This window comes from Eptatretus burgeri, chromosome 3 (genome assembly GCF_056783735.1).
Source record: "Eptatretus burgeri isolate ZD-2024b chromosome 3, Ebu_testis_v1, whole genome shotgun sequence".
Taxonomy (NCBI): domain Eukaryota; kingdom Metazoa; phylum Chordata; class Myxini; order Myxiniformes; family Myxinidae; genus Eptatretus; species Eptatretus burgeri.
In genome coordinates, this window is record NC_140963.1 from 86,865,515 (window position 1) to 86,890,734 (window position 25,220).

The 25,220-nt window shown below is 43.0% G+C and overlaps 1 protein-coding gene and 1 pseudogene across 8 annotated transcripts in view; one reads left to right on the forward strand and one right to left on the reverse strand.

The window, feature by feature from the left end:
• Nucleotides 1-25,220, reverse strand: part of LYPD6 (LY6/PLAUR domain containing 6) — a 115,156-nt gene that overhangs the window by 10,705 nt on the left and 79,231 nt on the right. For all 8 annotated transcript variants that reach the window (XM_085874378.1, XM_085874376.1, XM_085874374.1 and 5 more), the window contains one exon: nt 22,351-22,533. In XM_085874378.1, the coding sequence (XP_085730504.1) occupies nt 22,351-22,468 (118 nt within the window). In that variant the 5' untranslated portion in view covers nt 22,469-22,533. The remainder of the gene's footprint in view (nt 1-22,350; nt 22,534-25,220) is intronic.
• Nucleotides 4,296-5,475, forward strand: LOC147030384 (uncharacterized; annotated as a pseudogene).

The window sequence follows — 25,220 nt, forward strand, 5'->3', positions numbered from 1 at the left end:
CTCGGAAGGATGACAGGCTGGGTCAACCTCCTGGTGTCTTTTAATTCAGCGGCCAACGAGGCTTGAACTCAGGACCCTAGGATCCCAAGCCGCCACCCTAACCACAAAGCCAATTCCAGGCTTATTGTTTTCTACTGGTGCTACATGACAACAGTAGGAATAAAATAAATAAAAATGCAACAGAACGTCAGATTTATCAGACAACTCGAGACAATTGTGCCACAACGTGTGTTCTGCACACAAGTTTTCATCGTATCCGGACAGAGAGATTGCTTCGTTTTATGCATGGAGAGATACGGCCGATGACATGGGCTGGCCTTGCTTGCGATTCATTCGCCACGGAGCAACATGTCCGCTGCGCTACACTGGTCACGTCACCTCACTAAAATATTTCTGATATCAAGCAGTATGCAAGTGAAATTTACATTATTGAATTACGAATAGGATTTAGTCGAACCAGTTATTATTGCCAAGTCTTCCTTTGATGTCCTCCCATCATTAATTCCGGGAATTTCATCGCCAGTTTCCTCTGCTTGTCCTGCTTCGGGCTCGAACTGCTAAGGCCTTATTTCATTTCCAGCTGCCTGAACTTCTCCTCCCGCGACTACGTTATCTGACAATTCTCCATGTGATTCAGACCAAAATCCTTCATTTCTCTCACACTCACTGTCGTGACCAGACAAATGAAAGTCCATACCATCCATTATTCAAAACCAAATGTTCGATTTTTTTAAAGCAGAAATGAACGAAGCGATTGAGTCAATCAATCAAATGTGGAAACACACAGAAAGCCAATAGAATCACGTCGACCACCAACCCGAGTAATTAACGTGCAGCCTTTGTCATCCAGTAGTTGACGTCATGTGGGTTACGCCCCTTTCAGGAGAATTTTTAGGGGCATTCCCGAAGAGGTTTGTTTTTTTAATTTTACATTTTACAGAATGAGTATTGTGAAAAAACTGTAAGATCTCAAATCACGATGAAAACTCCTATAGGACATATATAAATGAAATTTCAGTACTTTTGCATGTCAGGGGACCTTTAACAGAAATAATATATAGGATTTTTGTGGTGCCGGGATCGAGGGCAAGGAACGACCGCTAGATGGAGCAGTTGGGCCGTCTCCCCTCCAAACACCCGGAATTGAAGGTCGTCACTCCGGATAAACCCAAAATCGACGGGTCGCTTAATGGACCGTGGACGGCAATATTTTGACCGCGCCGTTAGGGTCTTTTTTTTGTCTGATTCCAATTTACCTAATTAGCCGCGCGGTCTAGCTGCCGAGGAAGCCACACCCTCAGCTGGCTTTGTCCGAACCGAGTCGATGTTACCGACTCGGATCCGGCGTAACCGAGTGGGAATTACCAAAGCCGCGCCGGCCCAAATAACAATTTACAGCACAATCGGCCCCCCTAATTCTCAAGCCCGAACCATACTGGGTCAATGAAAGAAAGCACAGACAATGAACTGGAACATTTAACAGTTATTTATTTACAAGGGGGAATAGGGAGGGAAACACAGCGCAGACTTAATAGTCCAGGTAATCCAGCCCATTTTTTCACTTGATCGGGAACAAATTGCAACAGAATTTTTTTTAGCGCAATGCATTTCTATGAGGTCCCCAGAACACCATACTAAAAGTCCTAAGAAATCCCTGTTGCGGAAATACGTCTAATTTGCATAAATCCAATATGGCGGCCAATTATCAATATTGAGCCATATCTTTGCTCACAGATGACATATTTGAGTGATTTCAACCTCTAGAATGGGTATTTTGTATCCAAGGATGCATTTCGCATACTTTTAAACTTCACTGGAACAAAATCTCATTTGCATAAATCCAATATGGCCGCTAAATATCAATATCTTGCCAAATCTTTGCTCTCAAGATGATGTATTTTGGTGATTTAAATTTTTATAATGAGATCTTTGGATCCAAGGATGCATTTGTAATACTTAAAAATTTCATTGGATGCATCTAGGACACTACAGTATTTAACCAGATAAAAAGCTCATTTGCATAATTCCAACTGACCACCAAATAGAATTTGCTTGCAATCCATGATATCCACAATAAAAATGGCTTGAACCAAAACTAATATTTGGTGGACTCTGGTCAAATTTGAGGTTAATTATGTTATTGTTTCTACATACATCATGATATATGTTGCTATTTTACAATCCCCCTGAGGTACCCCTCACTTAATGGTGCAATCCGGGGGAATCCCTGGGGAATCCCCATGGGAAATCCCCTTTTGGCTGTTTCAGTGGAAGTTCCAACATGGATGATATCATCATGTTCTACACAAGAAAGGCAAATTAAGGTGAGTAACCTGTTAAAAACTTGAATGTTGTTATTACATTCCTTCAATTAATTACATATGTCACATCAAATTGACAAATTACCCATTTTCTTACAGAAATAAGTTATACATATGAGATGCTAAACTAACCAGCTTACAAAAGGTCTCCTAATGGGTGGTTTTAACATGTTTAATATATTAAGTCGGTATACTTGTTATTTACAACCAGGGAGACAACAGTGGACCATGTTGGGGAGGTAGCAAGTGTAGATCGTGAGACAGATTGTGTAGGGACAATAGCTGTACAACAAGATACATGTAAGGTGCTGTCACACCTTGACGATTTAGCCAGCAATGGCAACGTATAAAAATGTATGTAAAACGTTGGCGTACGCTGAAATTTTGATGTTTTTTTTAAGTTTTGGTCGTATTCATAACGTGTTGGTCATATGCATAACATATCAGTAACGGGCACAGAAGGTTTCGTTGTCTTATAGATAACTTATACCAACGAATGCTTAGCCTGTTGTCTGCGTTCACAACCTATGCCCAACGATAGTTTAACTTAGGCATAACGCGCTGCACGTATCGCCGACGAACTCGTGGCGTAGCCTGTCAAAAACCTGCCGCACGCCGATTTAAATCATAACCGCCTGAGAATTGGAAGTGTCAACCACACAGTCACACGTTGACGATTTAGCCAGTGCATGCCGACCTATGAAAAATGTGTCTAAAATGCTGGCACGCGTCGAATACGGTATGGGTAAGTTGTGTATACGTTAAGAGCACGCTGAAAGACGAGGAAGTATGCTGTCATATTTCGTGGTACGTCTAGTACGTCGTGAAATTTCAAGCATGCTGAAAATTTTATGACGTACTCGCCGTATGGCTCATACGTTCCGCTACGCTGGCCATAAATTGTAGGCACGATATGCGATCGTTGACACAAGTTCCTTGTAAGTTACTCAAAAGTCGAAACACGTTGAGGTAATGTTTAGCATACCCGAAACTTATTTTTTTCCGTCAAGGCACATTTTCTTTTTTGCTCCTTGGCTCCGTGAAGGCACGTGACGAAATATCTGAAGTTGTGGTTGTTTTTTTTATTACTATTTTTTTAGTCTCACGAATTTTAAAATATATTCGGACATTTGCTTTTAAGTTTCGACGTCGACGTGACAATATCCTCAAACAGAAAATATTCACAGAGAAGGAAATAAGAATAAGACATGAGCAAACTGCAGAGGCAATCGGACGTGACGTAACGGCACGTGACGAAATATCGGAAGTTATTGGTGTTGTTTTTTTATTTTTAACGCTGCCAATACGCCATTATACGGTAGCTGTAAATTAGAAACACGTTCAGTAAGTTCTGTGGTCGGCCGGAAGACGTCAATCAAATACGTCAATATGCATTGAAGGTACGTTACACATAGGTTCAAAGCACCTTACTCATAGGTTAGAAATAAGTTTTGGGTATGCGAAGCATTACCTCGACGCGTTTCGACTTATGAGTAACTTACAAGTAACGTGCCTCGACGTGTGTCAACGATCGTGTAACGTGCCTACAACACGTTACTCATAGGTTAGAAATAAGTTTTGGGTATGCTAAGCATTACCTCGACGCGTTTCGACTTATGAGTAACTTACAAGTAACGTGCCTCGACGTGTGTCAACGATCGTGTAACGTGCCTACAACACGTTACTCATAGGTTATAAATAAGTTTCGGGTTCGCTAATCATTACCTCGACGCGTTTCGACTTATGAGTAACTTACAAGTAACGTGTGTCGACGTGTGTCAACGATCACATAACGTGCCTACAACTTATGGCCAGCGTAGCGGAACGTGTGAGTCATACGCTGGCATATGTCGTAAAATTTCAAGCATGCTAAAATTTGAGGACAACCACAAAGTACAACGATGAAAGCCAGTGTACTACAATGTATGGCAGTGTTTTTCAGCGTGCTCTTAATGTTATCAAAACTTACCCATAATGTATTGGACGTGTGCTAGCGTCTTAGACAAATTTTTCATAAGTCGGCATACGCTGGCTAAATCGTCAAGGTGTGACAGCGCCTGTACTTTCATAAACGATTTAACAGCAGCGGCAAAACTCTATGACAGAACAGTAACTTCTACCTCTACTATAGAAGAAGTGTGTTCAGAAGAGGTGTTAGGAAGACTCCAAAGTAAACTGAATGAGAAGAAAGAAATGATGACTATGCAGACAGCAAAACTCTGGGTGCAGTATCTGAACATGGTGGACATCCTGCGAAGATTTCTTAAAGCTGAGCGGACAGGCAACTGGAAATTACACCTTCAATCAGTACAAGAAATGTTATCATACTTTACAGCATCTGGACACACGCTATATGCAAAGTCTGCATATGTATACCTGCAAATGATGCTTAATCTGCCAGAAAGTCATCCAGATGTCCATCAGCAATTTGAGAAAGGATACCATGTGGTGAGGCACAGTGATAGGTACTGGGCAGGACTATCCACAGATCTCACAATTGAGCAAGTGCTGATGAGAAGTATAAAGACACATGGAGGCCTGACAAGAGGAAAAGGAATGACAGAAACTCAGCGTTTGGTGTGGGTCCTTTCCATGCCATCATGTGCAAATATCAACGAGGCCATGCAGAAGCTCAGTGGCATCTCATTTGAAACCAGTGACCAGCACAAAGACCTGTCAAAAGCTAGACAAGCTGGAGATGTCAATGACACCCTTGGTCTTATCAGCTATCTCAGGAAGAGAGATCCATTCACATGGAATCTGTTCCTGTTTAACATTTCATGACATTGCAAATGGCATGACAGCCCAGGAAGGAGTCAACGTTGAAAGATCAAGAACAGTTGGAGAAAAGATTCTAGCATCAATGGTTGGGAAATCTGAAGAAGAGTTCACCTTCCGGAAATGTGATCGAGCAGTGGCACTTAATTCAAGATCAACTGTCAAGATCAAAGGAGAATCTGTGAAGGTAGATCCACAGTTGATCTTCCAGAGACTGGTCACCATTGGGGAGCGCTGTGAAGATCTACAGTCACTCTTCAAATATGAACTGTGTAGTTACCCCCCAGCATTGTTTGAATCTTCCTTCCTTCCCCTGCAGGCCAATAAGGCTGTCCTTGCCGATGTTCTCTGGAAGACCATGCAAGGGGAGCAATGAGAACCAATCGGAAATGTCCAGTATATTGTCGATGGTGGTGCGCTACTTCATCGTCTTCCATGGCCAAGAGGTTCCACATATGAGAGTGTCAGTCAGCTTTATGTCACATATGTTACACATAAATATGGGGCTGCTTTCATTATCTTTGATGAATACCAAGATGGTCCAACAACAAAAGATGCCACACACATGAGAAGGGCAGGGGCTTGTTCAGGCATGACAGTAAACTTCACTGGTGGAATGGTTATACAGTCCAAGAAGGAGGAATTCCTGAAAAATGTGACAAACAAACAGCGATTTATTGTTTATCTTAGTGACAAACTAGAGCGGGCTGGGTGTAATATAGATCATGCAAAGCATGATGCTGATGTGCTCATTGTCCGAACAGCTGTTGCACCTGCTGGAATCAAAGACACTGTCCTGATAGGGGATGACACAGACTTGCTCATCCTCCTACTGAATCATGCTGAACTGGTGCACATGACTTGTTCCTGGTCCCAGAGCCCAGGCAATCAGCAAAAAAGACCAGGATATGGTGCATAAAGCAGTCTAAGGAATTTCTTGGTCCTGATGTTTGTGACCATGTGTTATTTATCCATGCAATCCTTGGCTGCGATACAACTTCTCGCCTGTTGGGATTGGGAAAGGGTTTAGCAGTAAGGAAGATCAACAGCAAGCTAAGGTGTTCAGCCAAGAAGGACATGTGGCAAAACAGGACATTATTGCAGCAGGAGAAAAAGCACTTGTGTCATTATATGGTGGTGCCAAAGAACAAGGACTGGACACTTTACGATACAGGCGATTTTGTGAGGTTTCCAAGAGCACATCTCATGTAGAAGCTCAAACTCTACCCCCAACCTCAGCAGCTGCAAAGTATCACAGCCTCCGTGTATATTATCAGATGATGGCGTGGAAAGGAAGAAGCACCAATATGAAGCCGGAAGAGTGGGGATGGCACATGGTGGATGGACAATGTTTGCCAATACTAACTGACCAGCTTGCAGCCCCATCAAAACTACTAGATGTCATCTGCTGTAACTGTAAAACAGACTGTAATACAAAGAGGTGCACATGCAGAAAGTATAGTCTGCATTGCAGTGCTGTTTGTGGAGAATGCCGTGGGACAAGTTGTGCCAACTCACAGCTACCAGATTTCACCGATGACTATAATGATGACCTTGATGGGCATCTTCAGTAGGGTATTAATATGCCTGCAATGAAACACAAGCCAAAGAAGTGACTGTCATAAATTTGATCACAAAATATCGATATTTGGTGGCCATATTGGATTTTATTAAATTCATCCATCATTTTATTTAAACCCATCCAATCAAAATATTAAACTATCTCAAATTTAGCCTTTGATCCCCTCAAATGTTCTAGAAATATAAACCGCTCAAACCTGTTGTCTGAGAGGAAATATATGGCAAAATATTGATATTTGGCAGCTACATTGGATTTATGCAAATGAGATTTTGTTCCAGGGAAGTGTAAAAGTATGCTAAATGCATCCTTATATACAAAATACCCATTCTAGAAGTTGAAATCACTCAAATATGTCATCTGGGAGCAAAGATATGGCACAATATTGATAATTGGCCGCCATATTGGATTTATGCAAATTAGACGTATTTCCGCAACAGGGATTTCTTAGGACTTTTAGTATGGTGTTGTGGGGACCTCATAGAAATGCATTGTGCAAAAACAAATTCTGTTGCAATTTGTTCCCGATCAAAGCTCATTTTGCCCAGACTATAACCACGAATATAAATGCAGGCAAATGTACAATGGCAATCACTTAACAGTTTTACTTACAAGACTGGCCACAGACGGTCACACACACCCAAAAAGAAATGGAGCCGGCTGGCCTTTATTGGACCCTCCAGCCGCGGAGGATAGGCAAGCTGGGGGGGGTCAGAGTCTGGTCGGGTACATGGCCACCTCGTGCAGTTTTACCGACTCGCACTTGTGGAGCTCGGAGTCTGTGGACGGGAATGGGGATCCCAGCTCGAGCACTCCAATGCAACCCACCACGGTGGGACTCGAACCCACGAATCAGAATCCAACGAGTGCAGCCAGGATCCTATGAACGACCCGGCCAGCCATGAACGATGACCAACGACCAGGAGAGCCCAGCAGACCAGGAGCAAGGAACGACCTCCAAGGAACCAAGGAACAACCACACACGGATACAGCTCACGATCCTTCTTATCCCTCCCCCGTGCGGGGTGGAGGGATCCGCTCTCCTGTAACTCGCCTCCGGATTTGATGGGCGTTTTCGGGTGTCGTGGTGGCCAGCCGCGATTGGAGAAGGGGGGCGTGTCGGCGTCTCGGTGCTCCTCCCCCGAGAGAGGCTCTTTTGTTGTCTTCCCCAGTGTCGAGAGGGAAGACATTCTTCTATGATGGGGCGGAGTCAGAGCTGAGGCGATCTCACCCTTGATTGGACGGGAGGAACATTCCATCTTGCTGGGGAGGAGTCGGTTCTGAGGCGAGGTGGGGGGGGGGGCTCCGCCCACGTCCGTAGTCAGAAACACGTGTGTTATGGCGCCGTTGTGTGAAGTGAAAGTTGGGCGGGTGAAGCGCTTGTTCGCCCGCAGAGTGGGAGGAGGAGTGAAGTGAGGGTTCTGCTGGTGTCGGTAGATTTAAAGATGTGAAAAACCTGACTATAAAAGAAACCAGCAGTACACACATGAAATTAACCCATGAGACATAGGGGACAGATTCTAATTATCCACATATACTGAACAAAATAACTAAACTTTGGGTCAACTGTATGTGTGAATGCGAATGGTTTCCAGATTCGTAACAATATATCCCCCATCACTACTAGATCATCGTTGTGAAGTTTGACATCGATTGATGAAGCAGTTCAAGAGAAATAATTTTTCAAATATTTTTGCTCAATCCAATATAGCTGCAAGACCATGTGACATCAATTATTCGTGAATACCCTGGTATCCCTAAGGCTTGTGGAACATTTGTGTGAAGTTTCACCTCGATCTGTCCAGCCCTGGAGAAGAACATTTTTATGGGTTTTAATGTAAATCCAATATGGCTGCCAAGCCATGTGACCTATGACGTTTTATTACAGTGTGTGCACTGTATACAATTGCACCGAGTTTGAAATGTCCCGGGTGTCTCCGGTGTCCCCCCCCCATGTCCCTCAAGACAGCCAATGACGGCCGTCCGGTAGATGGAAATGGCGTAACCATTTCCTAGACGTAACCTAGACGGAAATGGTGACAATTGACGGAAATACCCGAGTATTTCAATGGAAATTTGTGAAACTAACGTGTTATATATGTGAAAACCATTGAATTCATTGCTTGACGGAAAAAAAAAACCAAGAAACGCTCCCCTCTCATGTACGAACGAACGAAAGACGTCATTGCCGCCCACCATGGCATTTCGCGCCGAACACTAAAAGCTAAGTTCTTCTTATGCCATCATTCTTTTGCGGCCCCCTGCCACGCTGTATCGAACGATTTCATTCCTTCTGTTATATATAAAGGTGCTTATCACAAATAATAACAAGATTTTTACATTTCAAATATTAAGTACGCCTTTTAATTGTTTTTCAACTGAAAAAGCATAAATTGCATATTTTAACATTAGTGTACTCATTTGCTTCACCACACGTGCTGTATTGAAGGATTTCACTTGTTCCTCATGGATAGGCGGTCATACGTGTAAAGTTTTGCCCCAATCTGTTCAGCCATTTCAGAGAAGATTTTTGAAGGTTTAAAATAAAACTAAAAAAACAATATGGCTGCCGAATCATGTGACCAATGACGTCATCTTTGTTTTTTTTCTGGGGAAAATTTTATTCCGAGATGACCCTCAAAAATTTTCATACTGATCGGATGTAGTGTTCTCCATATGTAATTATGACAACATAACAAAGACACCAATGACATAAAAGAAATCACACCGATTCCCCATGAGGAGTACTTGCAGTGTGCCAAGTTTCAATTTTTACCTTGGTGCGGTTTCAGAAATACAGAGGTCCAAATTTTTCTGGTTTTCCAACGTGCCTGCCGCACCACGTGACCGATGACATCCTATTATAATTAAAAGATTCTGCATGAGTAGTCGCTCCTGTGGTGAAAATTTCGTCTAAATCTGACAAAGCAGTTGCGGAGAAAAACACGAAAGTTCTGTGCGGACAAACAGACAAACGGACCCAAATGCAATACCCTCCCCTCCGGTGAGGGCAACAAGATGACTTCCTCACATTTTCCATGTCACATGGTCCATGCTATTCTTAGCATGACCACAGTCTCGCTATGGATCCACCCCCTTCCACACAACAATATTTTGGCCCCAGGACGTAATAAAAACACACTGAAGAATGCAGTAAACCTTTTTAAAGCACATATTTAATAGAAATTCGATAATGTTGTGATAAAATATCTAAACATATGAAAGCCCTGCATATTTATTTCCTTGTAATGCAGGATGTGACCTCACATTCACAGAAATGACGTCACGTTCATCACTGAAGGGGAGCACACGCAATATCATGTGAGCGCCATTCGCCATTTTGTTTCCACTGAAGAAAGGTGAATATGTTCCGTCCAAAACGTTTACGAAACACATTTGAATTTGAGCTGATTGCATGACCATTGCAGTCGTTTTCACAACTAACGCTCGAGGTGAGATGTTGGTAATTTTTATTTGATGTGAAAATATATACAGGTGAGTAATTTTACTCAGTCATTTGAAATTCCATTATCACTGATAACAAATGTATTTCTAAAATAATCATACTTTTCTTTATGAAACAGTCGTAAATCCCCAAGCATGCGAGTTATATTATTTGCAACTGTGACGGTGGTGATGGAGGGGAGGGGGGGCACATGCTCTTGGCCACGTCATTTTTGACGAGGTTTACACAAGTTAATAATAATGCACAAAATCCCAGCCCGAATGTAGCATGCCCTACAGTTTTTGCAATTTGGCTAAATTTTTCACCCACTTCAAGCAGCTTTAATAAATCTAATTTTACATCCAAGGTAATTGCTTTACGGGTTATTTTTTACACTTCTGCTGCAACTTGCATTTCATGGCCCTTTTCCAGAAATCTTGACTTGTGCTTAATGAAGTAAGAACGTTGAAATCCTGCAAAGTACAGCAGCAAGCATGATGAACACAATGGACTGAACCAAAAAAAAAAGCCAAGCTTGAGCAGCACGAAAAGTGTGGAAAACCAGTACGGTATGAAAAGCACGCAAAACACCGGGAGCAATATGAAATGCATACAAGGATAAACAACATACTCCCCCATACCTCTTGTTCAACATCCCCTTCAAATCCTCCAAAAATTATAATTTATGGATTCAAAATTCCATAAAAGTGAATTTCACATAACGTATATCGAATTGGTTCCACAATTCATACGTTAAGTTATCATGAAATTCCGTATATCAAGTTGTCGTATAACGAGGGATGTACAGTATTCCGGACTTTTACATCAATTACAAGAACAACAGACAATGGACAAATGAACATAGTATCAGGCAATTTGAATCTGCCTTCCCAGCATCTGGAGCAATGTGTACGGGAGGGAATGCTGAGCAGAACAATTATTTGACAACCCCTGCCACAAGCCAGCAAACATGAGGAATCTTAAATGCAGAAAGAGGTGGTTCTGCTAGTTAAGTCTGTCTTGTATCCAGATTCCATTTACATCATTGATTAACTTGAGGTAAGTTTCACAAAATGAAAGAAAAAAAAAGAAGATCTCTGAGGGTGCAGACAGATCCTCCCTTCTTGACCTGCAAATGGCTGTGAAATGTCACCACCATTCAAAAATTGTCATTGTAGAGGGAAATACATCAATGTGTGTGCCGTCCCTCCAATGGACGTTAAACTGGTTGTCCCGTCTGCCGGTCATAGTTTATGGAAGCTAAATATTCCACGGTGTCCTTTGCGAATCGTAGGCGAGTTATTGCCGGCATTCTGGCCAAATTGCAAATTCTTGCGCGAACCTACAGGGGGCTCTATCAGCAGCACAACCTCTCCCCTGCAAAAACTACTGAAGACCCCCAGCCATGTACTGCATACAAACAAGCAGATGGAAATGGTGAACAAGCAGATGGGTACAGTGGTGGAGTAGCAGTGTGGCTACCAGACCGGTATGTCCGGAGGTTGTGGGATCAAATCCACAAAGTGCATCATTGTCAAGGGTTTTTGGTTCTAAGCGACTGTAAGCTGGTGCTACCACATTGCGATTGGATAGTTTGTTTCAATAAAATCCTGGATGTCTCATCAGTTACCTTCATGATCATCAATCTGCCCACCAATTCCTTGGTCTAACGATGTGCATATGGGTCTACAGACTCTACACGAAGTGGTTGGCTTGATTGCCCCTGGGGAAACTTGGGATGGGCACTGCAATGCTACAATGAAAAGGCAGAATGCCCTCAAATTCCCAAACTGAGTTTGAAATAATTGTGGTTTTGTGCAGTAAGACATGGGGTGTTCAAATAGTTCACAGAACGGGATTATGCAATTGTCCGGGAAGCCTCCAACTAAATCTTCTTTCAAAAAGATACATGTCCATATGGTTAGTAAGATTATATGCTTGAAGTTGGAATTTTTCGCTCGGCGATGATGGAGTCGACGAGCTCTTAAAACCATAACGCCGTCCTTCATTCAATCAGTCAGGCAAGTTAGTCGGTTAACAATTTTTCCTTTATTCCCTACTCCTCCGAGGCAGCTCAAAGAACCGTTTTGAAACTGGGCATGATGATTCATGACGTCGATGCGCTAAAACGAATGGAGCCCTTTTTTAAATTTCCATCCAGGTGGTGAGATAATTAACTTAAAATGTAATGACAGAGCTCATTGAACACGTTACCCCATGCTGTGTTGAGAAACAAGGACAAGGGTGGGGTCCACACACAACAAAATTGATTGGTCGTGATGACATTCAATGCCATAATATTTTGTCCAAGGACATACTGCTAAACGGGAGGGTTTTCAAAGTGCCAAAAAGGCGATTTGTGTTCTACACTGTCTTAGTATATAATTCAATTTAAATAAAATAAAAATTTTAAAGGTCCGTAGAAAAATAAAATTTTCAGAAGCATCGTTGATGCAGTCTTTTACACCACCTTATTTAATCTGTTACTTTAGTTATACGTGCCTGTTGTTTGTGTCCTTTATGACGACCTTAAAAACAGTAAGTTTCTTGTTTGTAATGATTTTCAAAAGTTTGTTCCATTGCCAAGCAGGCAGACAAAAAAAATACATTATCTCACTCCTCTCTGCACACACACAATCAAGATGAAATCAGAGCCGAAGTTCTGCTGAACTCCAGGTTCGTTTTCTGATTCATGTTCAAAATTTCCATTCAATTCAAATCAAGTTGTTCCTCGATCATAAACTGATGTTTCAAGATGGACAGACAGACAGACCGACGTGAACAAATTGCTTCACCCCGCTTTTCACTTCACTTGTGTGGGGTAATTACATGAATATCACGTACAATGATAACGAGCCAACAAGAAGAGCAGTCAGTTATTTGCTTTGGATCTGAGGCTAAACGGTTTGAATGTTTAAATTTCATGCCAACAACCAGGGTTCACGTCCCAATGTGGGGTATGTTTTTTGTCGTTTTTTTTTTGTTCAATGGAATACCGTACACTCCGATGTAGGCATGAAATCAGATTCGTATTGCAAGAATGTTGAGCGACGCAAAATGAATTAACTTCATTTCCAATCTAAGTGTAAGAATTATTTTTGCTCTTTGTGGCCGTGAGACAATTAATTTTTGTTGCGATGACCCAGCAATTAAGTAAATTTGCACTGTAAATTAATAAAAGTATAATTAACCGTGAATTACCTTGCTTCCTTCAATCACTATTTGCCAGTTATTTATATTTCAGAGAATCGAATCGCTTTTTTTGTATATGTCGTCGAGGTTCGTGGAAGAGCTAGTACTAGTACGCTGAATGGATCAGGACACAGCAGGACAAAAGGAACAGCAGAGAGAGGGGGGAAACACCAACAGCAGAGCCAAAGGCCAAGACAGAGGGAGATGGACAAACAATGGGTGTGGGGAGGAATGGGGGCAGGAGAGGATGCATAGGGTGGACAACATGGATACAGAGGGAAACTCTCAGGAGGGAAAACTTTAAATTTGGAAGGAGGATGGATTGGGGTGGGTTGGGAGGGGGATTAACGAGGGTAGAAAAGGTCATGGTTTTGGATTGGGGACGACTCGAGATGGTGATGAAGAGCTGTCTTGAGGACCTGGAGGTAAGAATGAGATTGAAGAGGATGTGGAAGTTGGTTTGACAGGTAGGAAAAAAACAGAACAGGAACAAATGATTGGAGGTGAGCAGTGATCCTGGATTTCGGTAATCTCATCAGAATGGGGTTGATGATGGACCATGTGAGCCCTGCACAAACCTGAAGGTGGGAGGGACAAAGCAGGGAAAGAGCAGAGTGTGCAAATCAAAAAGGCAGGCGGAAGATGACAGGAACCACCGACCTATCTGCGATGTTGTATTGATGGACTCGTAGACTCAGCTTCATCATGGGAAATTCCAATGAACTTGAAGGCCGAGGTTTCCATGGCGTCAAGCTGACCAAGATGTGAGGAAGGGGAGACATCCCATAGCTGGCCCAGAGAGCAGTACTTCATCATGCTGCGGATGAAGGCTTAATCAGTGTATCGGGGTTCAGGTGTGCCAAGAAAGGACTTTGTATGACAGAGGATGCACAGTCAGTAGTTGGCTTTGGAGGCCAACATTAAAATGTGGTTTGCCCAAGAAAGATTGTGGCAGATAGTGAGACCGAGGAGTTTGAATAACCGAACTTCCTCAAGAGGATTGTTTTAAAAGTAGATGGGAATCGGGGGTTTGCCAGATGGTCCTTTCTTTGAGAGAGAGTGAGGGTGTGAGATTTGTCAGGATTGAAAGACATATTCCAAGTGTTTGACCAGCTTGTGATTTTTTTCAAGGTCTGAAGAGAGGGAAAAGTCTGCAGCCTACCTGTCTGAAGGATGAAGAATGACAGAGCGGAGGGAGGAGTAATTGGCAAAATAGATCAAGGGGATTTTCGAGAGTCAGAGAGATCATTGATGAAGATCAGGAATAGGACTGGGTCTAGAACACTGCCTTGGGTACCTCAGCCTTAAAAGGGAGAGTCGATTAAAGCACTCCATTGAGTGCCACACGTTGGCCATGAGAGTAGAGGAAGTCAGTAATCCATGCGTGGAGTAGATAGAGATAAAAATGCGGCTCAGGCATTGATATTACTAATCGATTGGAGTGGTCTTCAATTGTGATTGTATTTGATGAGGCCGTGGAAAGTCACACACTATAAAGATGGCAAAATGAAGAGTTCAGACGAAGAACAGTCATATGGCTTGGGGCATTTCACAGAGCTTTGACATCCCGAGCTGCTATGGGCAAATGGTTTGGTGAAGCTTGCTTCGAAGACATACTTATAGAGATTGATATATGAGCCCAAGGGTTAATTAATTGGGTAATCAGTGGTCTTCACTACAATTGCAGCATCAGATGTCACAAGATCATATCTGAAGGCCTACGCAGACTTACTGCAGATGGCAAGCCTTCTTAGCCACACTGAGTGACCATGAAGTAGAGTCCACCAGTTATGTTGTTTCGTCTCTTCATGGAGCATTTCCATAGTCTGAATTCCGTGAGCTTGTTAGTTCAGAATATCTCCATGATGCATTCCAAAGGTATCAACAGTTCATTCGATTGAACAATAACAAGATATTTAGTCCTGGTCTTCATACCTTGAACTGGGTGAGATTCTCATGTTGTTTATTCATGCTACACATGAGGATGACTGGAATCTGCATCTCTCTGCCATTTGTTCCACGATGCCATGGATGTTTGTTACTAATAGAGTCAACTACTCACGGTATCTTCCAATCTACTGGATGGAAATGTGCACGCTTCCTTATACTCATCCAGAGGTCTTCAATGAACTTCTGAAAAGAGCATTTGTTGTTCAATGTCAAGACAGGTATGGCTTTTCCCAAGTGGCATGCAATCAGACCATTGAGCAAACTTGTAACAGAACACCAAAACTAAGGGAGGTATGATCGGGATTACCACGAACAAAGGAGCATCTCACAGGTGGATTCTTTCCCAACCTGAACGAGCCTCCATTACCAAGCGGTGCTTTGAGATGGCGGCTAACAACAGTGCCACTCGTTGAAGTTCTTTGATTTGCTGACAACACTACACCCTGTGCCAGAGAGGTTCTGTTCTCACGAAGAGGCAGACACATGTTTGCTTTTATATCTTGCATATGCTGAAAAACTGTGGATAAAATTGTCGTTCAATTCCCAGAAACTGATATATTGATCATAAGCTGTTGCTAAATGCAAGGAAGTTAACGGTAGCATTGCAATGCACTTCAAAAAAGGTATTGGCAATAAGGGGACAACTCCGGACATTGTTGCCATCCATGACCATCTTGACCATATTGACCCTTCTCTGGCTGAAGCACTTATTGGTCTGCATACTTACACCGGCTGTGATAGCATAGGTGTATTTTATGGGAAGGGCAAGGTGAAGGCCATGAAACTGATGTTGCCCCAACGCAGATGAATTGAACTGTTTTGTACCATTGGGCATTTGCGCATCATTCCATTTGCCTTTGCAAGAGAAAGAGCTCAAGGGAGCAGAATAATTGGTACAGTATGTGCTCTGTCTGGCCACGTGTTAACATATGTCAACTCGGTAAGGACCTGTCCTCTTCAAAACTGAGGAAAAGATGGAAGATACACCGTCGACTTAATTCAGATTCACTGAAGAAACGTCGCCTTCATGCCAACTACCAGGGCAGAATTCATCACTGATGCTTCCAGCAGTTCCATGAAGTTACAAGGCTTGATGGACATGGATGGATGGGAAAATGATGATAAAGTGGATGGACCTTCCTTCAGAACCTAAGGCAGTTCTTCAATTTATTGACTGTATTTGTCAAAAAAGAAGAAGTCATTGTGAAAAGGGGGGCTGCACCTGCTACGACAACAATTTGATATGCACCGACTTGTGCCACTGTGCAGACTATGAGAACAGACAAACAGGGGTTGTTAATATGGCTCAATGTGATTCAGATGTAGATAGTGACAGTGATGACAGTTCTGTTGACTTGGAGGACTTATAATTTGATGTAACGAGAAGAGAAAGGTTAAAAACATGTAGGTGTCTTCGAATTTGCCTTAAGGGTGGTGTGGAACATGGCTGTTGACTGCACCATCAGAATGAAGTTACTGTTTTTAATTGATCTCAGAAAGAAAATGGTGATCATTGAATTATGTTTCTTATTTTGTGGTTTTATCATGTTTTGTTTACTGTGTTCTTCTGGATGTTGATGATCTAATATGGTAAAGACTTGAGTTAACTATGATAAAGTAGCCTGGTGTTGGCTTAGTGGTTAGGGTGGTGGCTTGGGATCCGAGGGTCCTGAGCTTGAGTCCCGTTTCCACTGAATTAACACCAGGGGGTTGACTCAGCCTGTCATTCTTCCGAGGTCGGCGAAATGAGCACCAGTATATACTGGTTATCGAGAAACTGCATCAGCGGCATATCTGCACCCCTAACTAATGATGCAACCAGCAGCCAGAGGCAACACATAATGGGAACTATGATTTAAAAAATACACTGTGGTTAGCCAGATGAAGTTGGTCGCTATGTGTAAAAATGTGCATAGCAACAATTTCATATGGATCCCATTTAGTCACATTTTTCCTTAACTGGCACATTTGGTGATTGGTAACAACTGAATTATAGTTGTCGATGTTATTCTCCATGGTATAACCAAGCCAAAAGTAGTTACCAAGCAGTCACACCAAAAAAATCGAGAATGAAGCATCTTTTTGGCCCAGGCCTCAAGGCTGATTTCACGCCTCAATGTCGAACCTATCCGTGCTTTTTCATTCCACTGGTTGATCATTTTAGTCAACGGCCGAGAATTAGAGGCAGAGACAAGTGTTGTTTACTTTGTGGATTGAACCTGATAGATTGTTATGTGAAGATCGTGGGCATGATACACATTGTACGTAGCTGAGCTAATGCCTGTATTGGCAATGCATGCAGCACATCCATCTCATTTCATCTCCAGAGCACTTTATGAATCTCTCACAAATTTGTTTGAACCTAAAAAGTGTAATGAACAGAAAAATGTTAGTAAGGCCTAAGTCACATTTGCTCTACGGCGAGGATACGGTGAGGATACGGCGGCTGTAGGCCCTCTGAATTGACAGAAACGTGCGGTGGCCGCAGGGTTTCTACGGTGGCCTCAGGGTGGCCCTACGCCGTTTGGCTATCTTTTACAGGCCGTAGGGGTCGCCGTGGAATTATAACGCGGAGTTATAACTTTTTTCATTTCTTCATTCGCCATAGCAATTCGACAAGCCGAAAAAAAAAACTGGTTAAAAAAAAATAATAATTTTTTTAACCCATTCGTTACCGTCCGTCTGGCCACACGGTCGCCTTGCGAGCACCTTGTGTCTGCCTTGAAAATTCTATGGTCGCCGCAGGGACGCCCTAAGGTCACCGTGCGACATCAAATCAAAGACCGTACTGGCAACCCCACGTTTTCGGTCTCCACAATTTCTAAATACGCCGTGCGGCTCCTCGAAAAATAAAAACGTGACTGCTACATTGTGTGACCGTGGAAATACTGCGGCCACCCCATAATTGCTAGTGGCCGTAGATTTTGGAGACCCCACCGTCGCCGTGGCAAATGTGACTTAGGCCTTAGTGACCTGTTACCATTTGGAGTGTTTGGTGATGTTTATCCAACCCAGACAGCATTGAAACAGTTGATGAAAGCGAGTTAGTTATGTGATCAATCAACATGACTGAATTCTGGTCACCCGCCAATCTTGGAGGACGACTAAAATTCAGTCAAAATGTGTGAAATATTGAATTGTTTATAAAATGTAATTGTCATGAATGACTGGGATTCAACCTGTTCCACCAGATTGTTCTCCATTGTTAAGAGTTATTGGGAGTGGTCTGGGTATCCGATTTGACCAAATCAGTGATTAAATTGTCCATTGATCACAATCTCCCTTGTATACCATCATGGTGTTCTTTGCATGGAAAGGTGTTTGCTGAATCCATGAAGTTTCTCTTGATCTCAAAACTGTTCATGCACATCGTGGGATTTATGTAGTACAGTTCAGCCTATTCACTGTACAGCTTCTTAGAATACTAGCGGGGTATGCTTACACATTGGAAGCAATAACGAGGCGCTTCCCCATTGCCTCGGGTCGCTCACATGGATGGGATTTTTCATCTATTTATATTTTCATTTAGGGATGCTTTCCAACAGTTCTGTGATTTTTACCGGTGTATCAGCTTCGATGTCCATCGGCATGCAAAATTACTGTGCTTCCCCTTGTCTTGGGTCGCAAACCTGCATTTTTTCCATTTACTTATTTTAATTTATATATTTGTTTTCATTTACAGATGTTTCTGACGATTGTGATTTTTCCGGTGTATCGGCTCCGATATCTATTGGCAAGCAAAATTTCAGCTTTCTACGTCACTTGTAAGGTACCGAACGTTAATATCAGTCAGTGAGTGAGTCAGTTGTTAGAAAGAGCTTCATATATTAGAATATTGGTTCATGAAAAAAAATAAGTGACCACTATATTCGTTATTGTTGTGTCTATCTGTCTGTCTGTCCTGAGCATAGCTCCGTGGGTTTTGATCCGATCCTGATAAAATTTTGGTGGGAGGTTTATATCATGATCTAGTTGTGTTTTCCTGAGAATGGGCGTGGTGCGCCCATTATGGGCGGAGCTTCGCCTAAAAAACGTGTGTTTTTAGGGAGTAGCAGATTTCAATTTGCATCTTCTCCAAGGGAGTTTGTCGAATCTGGCAGAGGTTTTGGTATTTGGTTAACCCAATGGCACCTGCATAGTCCCACGGAGGTCAATTTTTCATCACAAGGTCACAAACTTAGAAAATTGCGAATTTTGACGTAAAAAATTATCTTCTCCGGGTGGTTTGTCGAATCTGGCAGGGTTTCGGTATTTGGTTATCCCAATGGCACCTGCATAGCCCCACGGAGCTCGATTTTTCATTTTCGTCCCAAGGTCAAGGTCACTAGGTCACGAACTTAGAAAATTTCGAATTTTGACATAATAATCCATCTTCTCCGAGGGGTTTGTGACGAATCTGGCAGGGGTTTCGGTATTTGGTTAGCCCAATGGCACCTGCATAGCCCCACGGAGCTCAATTTTTCATTTTCGTCCCAACGTCAAGGTCACAAGGTCACGAACTTATAAAATTTTGAATTTTGACATAAAAATCATACGACCGCCCAAACTTTGAGAGCTAGGATGTCTTGTCTTGAATGTCTTGAATGTCTTGGTTCCCCACCTAATGTCTTGAAACCATTTTGCTCTATCTCGAACACCTTGCCCGTAGCGCCCCCTTCAAGTTTGTTTTTACGCTGATTTCATCAAAGTATGGATAATCCGAGGAGTGCGAAATGCCATATAGCCTACATGACGTTATATTGTTCCTGGAATGTTCCAGAGGAAGTTTTGCACCAAAGGTCATAATCCTTGACCTTTGACCTTTAAAGTTCACAAAGGTCAAATTTTCAAAGTTGTGGGAATCGAACCGGGTTTTCGACCTTCTTCGACGAACTAACTCCAATAAGCTATAGTACGTATCCTGTTTCCTTATTTTAATGTCCACAACATTGTTTTGTGACCTTTAAAGGTTATGCAAAGTTCAAATTTTTAAAGTTGTTGAACGAAACCGGGTTTTCGACATTTTGCAGCTAATAACCTGTCACTCGTACCACATCATGTTGATCATTTTGATAACTTGGTCAAACATTATCACATTGTCTCATCGTTGACTTCTGAAACAATCTACATCGTCAAATACCGCTCGTGAACAATCGTCGTCTTCAGACTTGTGCTATTTATTGTCATAAAAATCACAAAATCCAAAGACATTTCCCAAATAAACCATCTGGCTGACATGGGACTATTCATGTCATTTGTCTTTAAGTTGGTGTGTCTTGGACTGTTGGGAGTATCTCGTTCCAAAATCTTTTGGAACTCCCCCTCGTGCTTTGCTATCACTTTTATGTCAATGCTCAGATTTTATCAAACAGCACAAACCAATGAGATCACTCAGTCTGGGAGATGAAAGTTAAATGTGAACTCCATCACATACATTACAGTCATTTGAAAATTTGTCACTTGAGCTAAACCAGAAGGTTCTTAGCAAAATTCAAACTGTTTTTGCACAACTCATACAAGTGGTTAACATATGATAATTGTTAATCTCCCACACCTGACCTTATGATTGATGGAAGGTCTTTCATTAAACAACTGATGATGATCTCAACAAACACACACACCGCCCCGAGGAATGCCTGCAACTATGTCCAGTGATGATTGCCTGCAAACAGCCACAATCGTTTTCATATGAGTCAGGTACGATCGCAGCCCTTGGAAAGGTATCCCTTTGAATCCAGTTGACCTTTGGTTTTACTTGCCTAATAGCTACCTGCTTTGCAAGGGCTCCTTAATGCCAACTTGAGTGAATTCTGCCTTGAAGTTGAGGGTAGAAAAAAAAAAACACCCCCACTACAATTTAGGTCTTTTATCCATTTTTCTATTGGGATTGTGAAAATATCCAGAATGTGAGGATTCTAGGGGAACCTGAACTGAGCATCTGAGAGCAATTAATTTGCATTCAGATGTTGCTGGATGGAATTGTTGATGACACCTTGATAAATGGAAGATTGCTGATCATAAACTAATTGGTTGGATATTATTCTTCCTCAACAGTTTTGTGCCAGTTTGTAGGGGGGACAGAGGGGGTAGTCATCTCCACATTGTTCAGCCAATACAAATGAGTAGAAGGACAACAGATGGTGAAGGAGAAACATATAGAAAGTGTAGTGAAGGGGAATCAGACAGACAAGAACGCACGTGCAGCAGGAATTTGGAATTTGGTCAGGGCATCGGTGATGGTTCGCCGACTCTTCACGGAGGACACCATTGATCCCAGCAGACAGGACGCATAGTTTAATGTCAATCCGAGGGATGGTGCACACATTCATGCCTCACCCTGCACCCAAAATATCAAGATGACAGTTTAGAGCTGGGTTGCGATTCAAACCTAGGTTCCACAGCTCAGAGTTGAGTACATATACCTCTGGGCTATCTTGCCAGCACACAATGAGAAGTAAAAATACATAAAAGATCAGATCCCCCACCTCGGGTGGAATGCTAGCTCAGAGTTAGCATACTCACTTTTGAGATGTTTGATACCCGAGCCGACGAAGAAATATCATTCTGGTGCTTTGCAAGCAGGGCGTTGCTTCATCAAGTGTGCCATCCTTCGGAGGGTTGTCAATAAAGCTGTCGTATCCGCTATACGATTTGGTTGTAGATGTTAAAGATCCCACAAAAAATAGGTCACTGTGTGCCAGTAATCTGTGCACATTCCAAACTCCTGCTCTCTAATTATCTGGCCAAAGTGTGCTGCAATTGACCTTACTGTTGCCAAGACGACAGACTCCTGTTTAACTAAGAAATGCTACAGACAGCACCCACTTTCAGAAAAAAGCACGTTTTGGCTATTCATTCCCAGATTAATGTATTATCATTCAAGATGAAGATTGTCAACAACAACATTTACAGAACATACTATTCCATATTTGCAGTTTTACTTAATTTATTGGCAGGGTATTTTATTGGTACTACCCAAAGGTCTACTGTTGCAATACTCTGAGATGAAGTATTCTACAACAGTGATCGGTCAGATAGACAGAAACAAAGATGTTGTTCGTTTGATTAAAAAAAAAAATCACCAATACATGGATACAGGAACTCACTTGAGGGATACAGGTGAGCAAGGTCTTCAACTGTGAAATCCCGAGGATGAGATGGCAGGAAGCGAATGAGTGTCAGGACAACCGTCAGGGCCCTAAGGGCAGGGGTGCCAAGGGGCATTTCCACTCTCCCCACCCCAGCCACTTCCTCCTTTTTTCTTCAACACCACTCAGTCACAAGTTTCCCTGGTATACAAACGAGCGTTTAGAAAAGGTAGGCCCAAAATGGCTGTATCAGAGGGAACAGTGGTTAATAAATGTAAAAATGCATCTGCTCTTTCACAGATAACCAACACAGTCCAATGTAACACTCTTCCAATGTAAATAACCAAGACAGTCGAACACTACATCTTACATCTAGTTTCCTGGGGTGTCTCGCATTAGCAAGTGGCTTGATATCGCTTGCCAAGCCAGCTGTTCCTTATTAAATGCTTGCCTAGCCACTTGGCAAGCGGAGCAAGCAATTATGGGAGTTGCTTGCCGAGCAGTAAGCACGTTGCTTGCAAACAGAACACCTCCAGATGTTAGCAAAAAATGGCCGCTTGGAGTCCAATTCAAAATGATTGGAGGCTATATCTTCAATTTTGCCATCACAGAGGACGATATTGAAATGTGCAGTTCATATTTTGATTTTTACGCCTACTTTTCATCATAAGTCTTTAAAATCTACAAACATGCAAAACCCCTCCATCCTCCTCCCCAAAATATGCATTGGCAGGTCCATATACAGCAATCCCTTGTTGGACACAGTCCTTGAGTCATCATCACACCATTTGAAAGCCTTTATCCCTGAGCAGGGGGTCAGCTTTTTGCGGGCTCCAATCATGGTACCCTTTCTTGTGGCAATGTTTTTACGGCCGGATACCCTTCCTGACGCCAACCCTTTAGTCGCCTTCGACCCTGCAGGGATAATTACCAGTACACTGGTGCTCATTTCACTAACCTTCGGCAGGATGACAGGATGAATCAACCCCCCTGATGCTAACTCAGCGGCCAGTGGGGCTCGAACTCAGGACCCCAGGGATCCCAAGCCACTGCCTTAACCACTAAGCCACACTAGGCTCATAGGACACAGTCCTTGAGTATGTATTCAATTTCGTTATTACGTGGAATAAGAGATATTGATTTTTTTTTTAATATAAATTTTTTTTTTCGTTCTTCCTGCTGAGGATGTGGAGGAAGTTCTGGCTTCTCATTATGAGCAACTGACTAATGACGAGCTGCAGGATCTGGAGACATGTGGCATTGGAGGTGAAGGAAACAGAAGGAGAGGACCCACCAAACAAGATTCTCACCACCAGTGTGTTGAAAGAGGCTCTTGGGAAAAATAATGAAGCCCTGTACCTGTTGGAGCAGAATGATGATGACTGGGAAAGGATGTGTGCTGTTAGGCACCATCTTTAAAGTTATGGAATCACCAGCTACCAACAGATTCTCACCAGAAATAAGGAGAGACAAGTCCCTTTTGATGCCTTTGTCTCTTTCACAAAGAGAGCAAATAAGGAACCACAGCTGCAGCCAAGGCAATCTCAGGAAGAAGAACCTGATGATCCAGATCCAGCTGCTGGTGGATCTCACGGTTCACAAACAGTAATCTCTTCCCACCACCCCACCAGTGCTACAGGACTGTGTATCAGAAGAAGGCCTCAGAGCGGACGCACCTGGTTTTGAAGAAACTAGCTCTTTTTTGTCATGTGTCAATGACTTCAATTGTGAGAAGTGCTTTCTTTTGTTATTTTATTCATAAAATAAAGGTGTTATTCAATAAAAACATAATTACTTTGAATTTTACATTTATTTCATGTAATTGTTGTATTTTTATGTTATATTGTTGCGGGGCCGGGACGTCGGTCGACGAGCTCGACCACCAGATGGAGCAGTAGAGTCGGCTCGACCGATCGCCCGGAATTCAGATCGTTGCCCCAGATTGGTCCGGAGTCGACGGGTCCTTTGTTTTGGACCGTGAAGGCTCAATATTTCCACCACGTGGTACAGGGTTATTTGCCAAATCTTCAAAATACCTAAAGACCACGTGGTGATCTATCGAGTCTTCACACCCTCGATGGAACTCGTACGGAAACGAGCCACTTAGCGCGCTCGTTCTGTGTGCGATTCCGAGAGGTTTAATCGCCGAGAACCGTCGGTTCCGATTGTCTCGTTACAACGGCCATGGCAGTGGCCTTGCTCATTTTCCCCAGCACGTGACATGCTCAGTAAATGAAGGAATTGACACGAACGAGCTGAAAACATTTAACAAATGGGGTTTATTTATACAACAATAATGGGGGGAATTAGGGAAGCACGTAAGAACAGAATTAAACCGAATAAAGCAAGGCAATGATAGACGGCGAGAAAGCACTTATACAATTCACTACTTACTGACTGGCGCCACAAACACACACACACCCAAAAATGGTCGGACCAGGTGGTCTTTATTGGCCTATCTTGGACCTGCCCGCCTCGTGCGGTCTTCAAGGACGAGGTCCTCGGGCCGAACTGGACCCCCAGCACGATCCGGATGACCCAAGCGAGCGAAGTCAGCAGACGAAGGCTGGCGGGAGAAGACCCTCCGTGCGCAGACACTTTCGAGAACCAACGGAGAACAACGCGCACGCCGCGCCAGACCCAGAACCAACTCGCGCGAACGTGCAGACCGCGCCTATAATTATACCCCCCGCTTCGGAGGGGGGGCCTCCTCGTGACCCTCCCTCTCTCACTGGTTGGTTTTGGCGCGCAAAGTCGCTCTTCGTCTCTCTCACTGGCCAAAATGGGCGGCAAGCCCCTCGATTGGCCCGGGGGCGTGGTGACGTCACGTGGCCCCTTTCCTCCTGTCGCGGGCCCGGATTGGCTGAGTGGCGGTCACCCACCCGCTG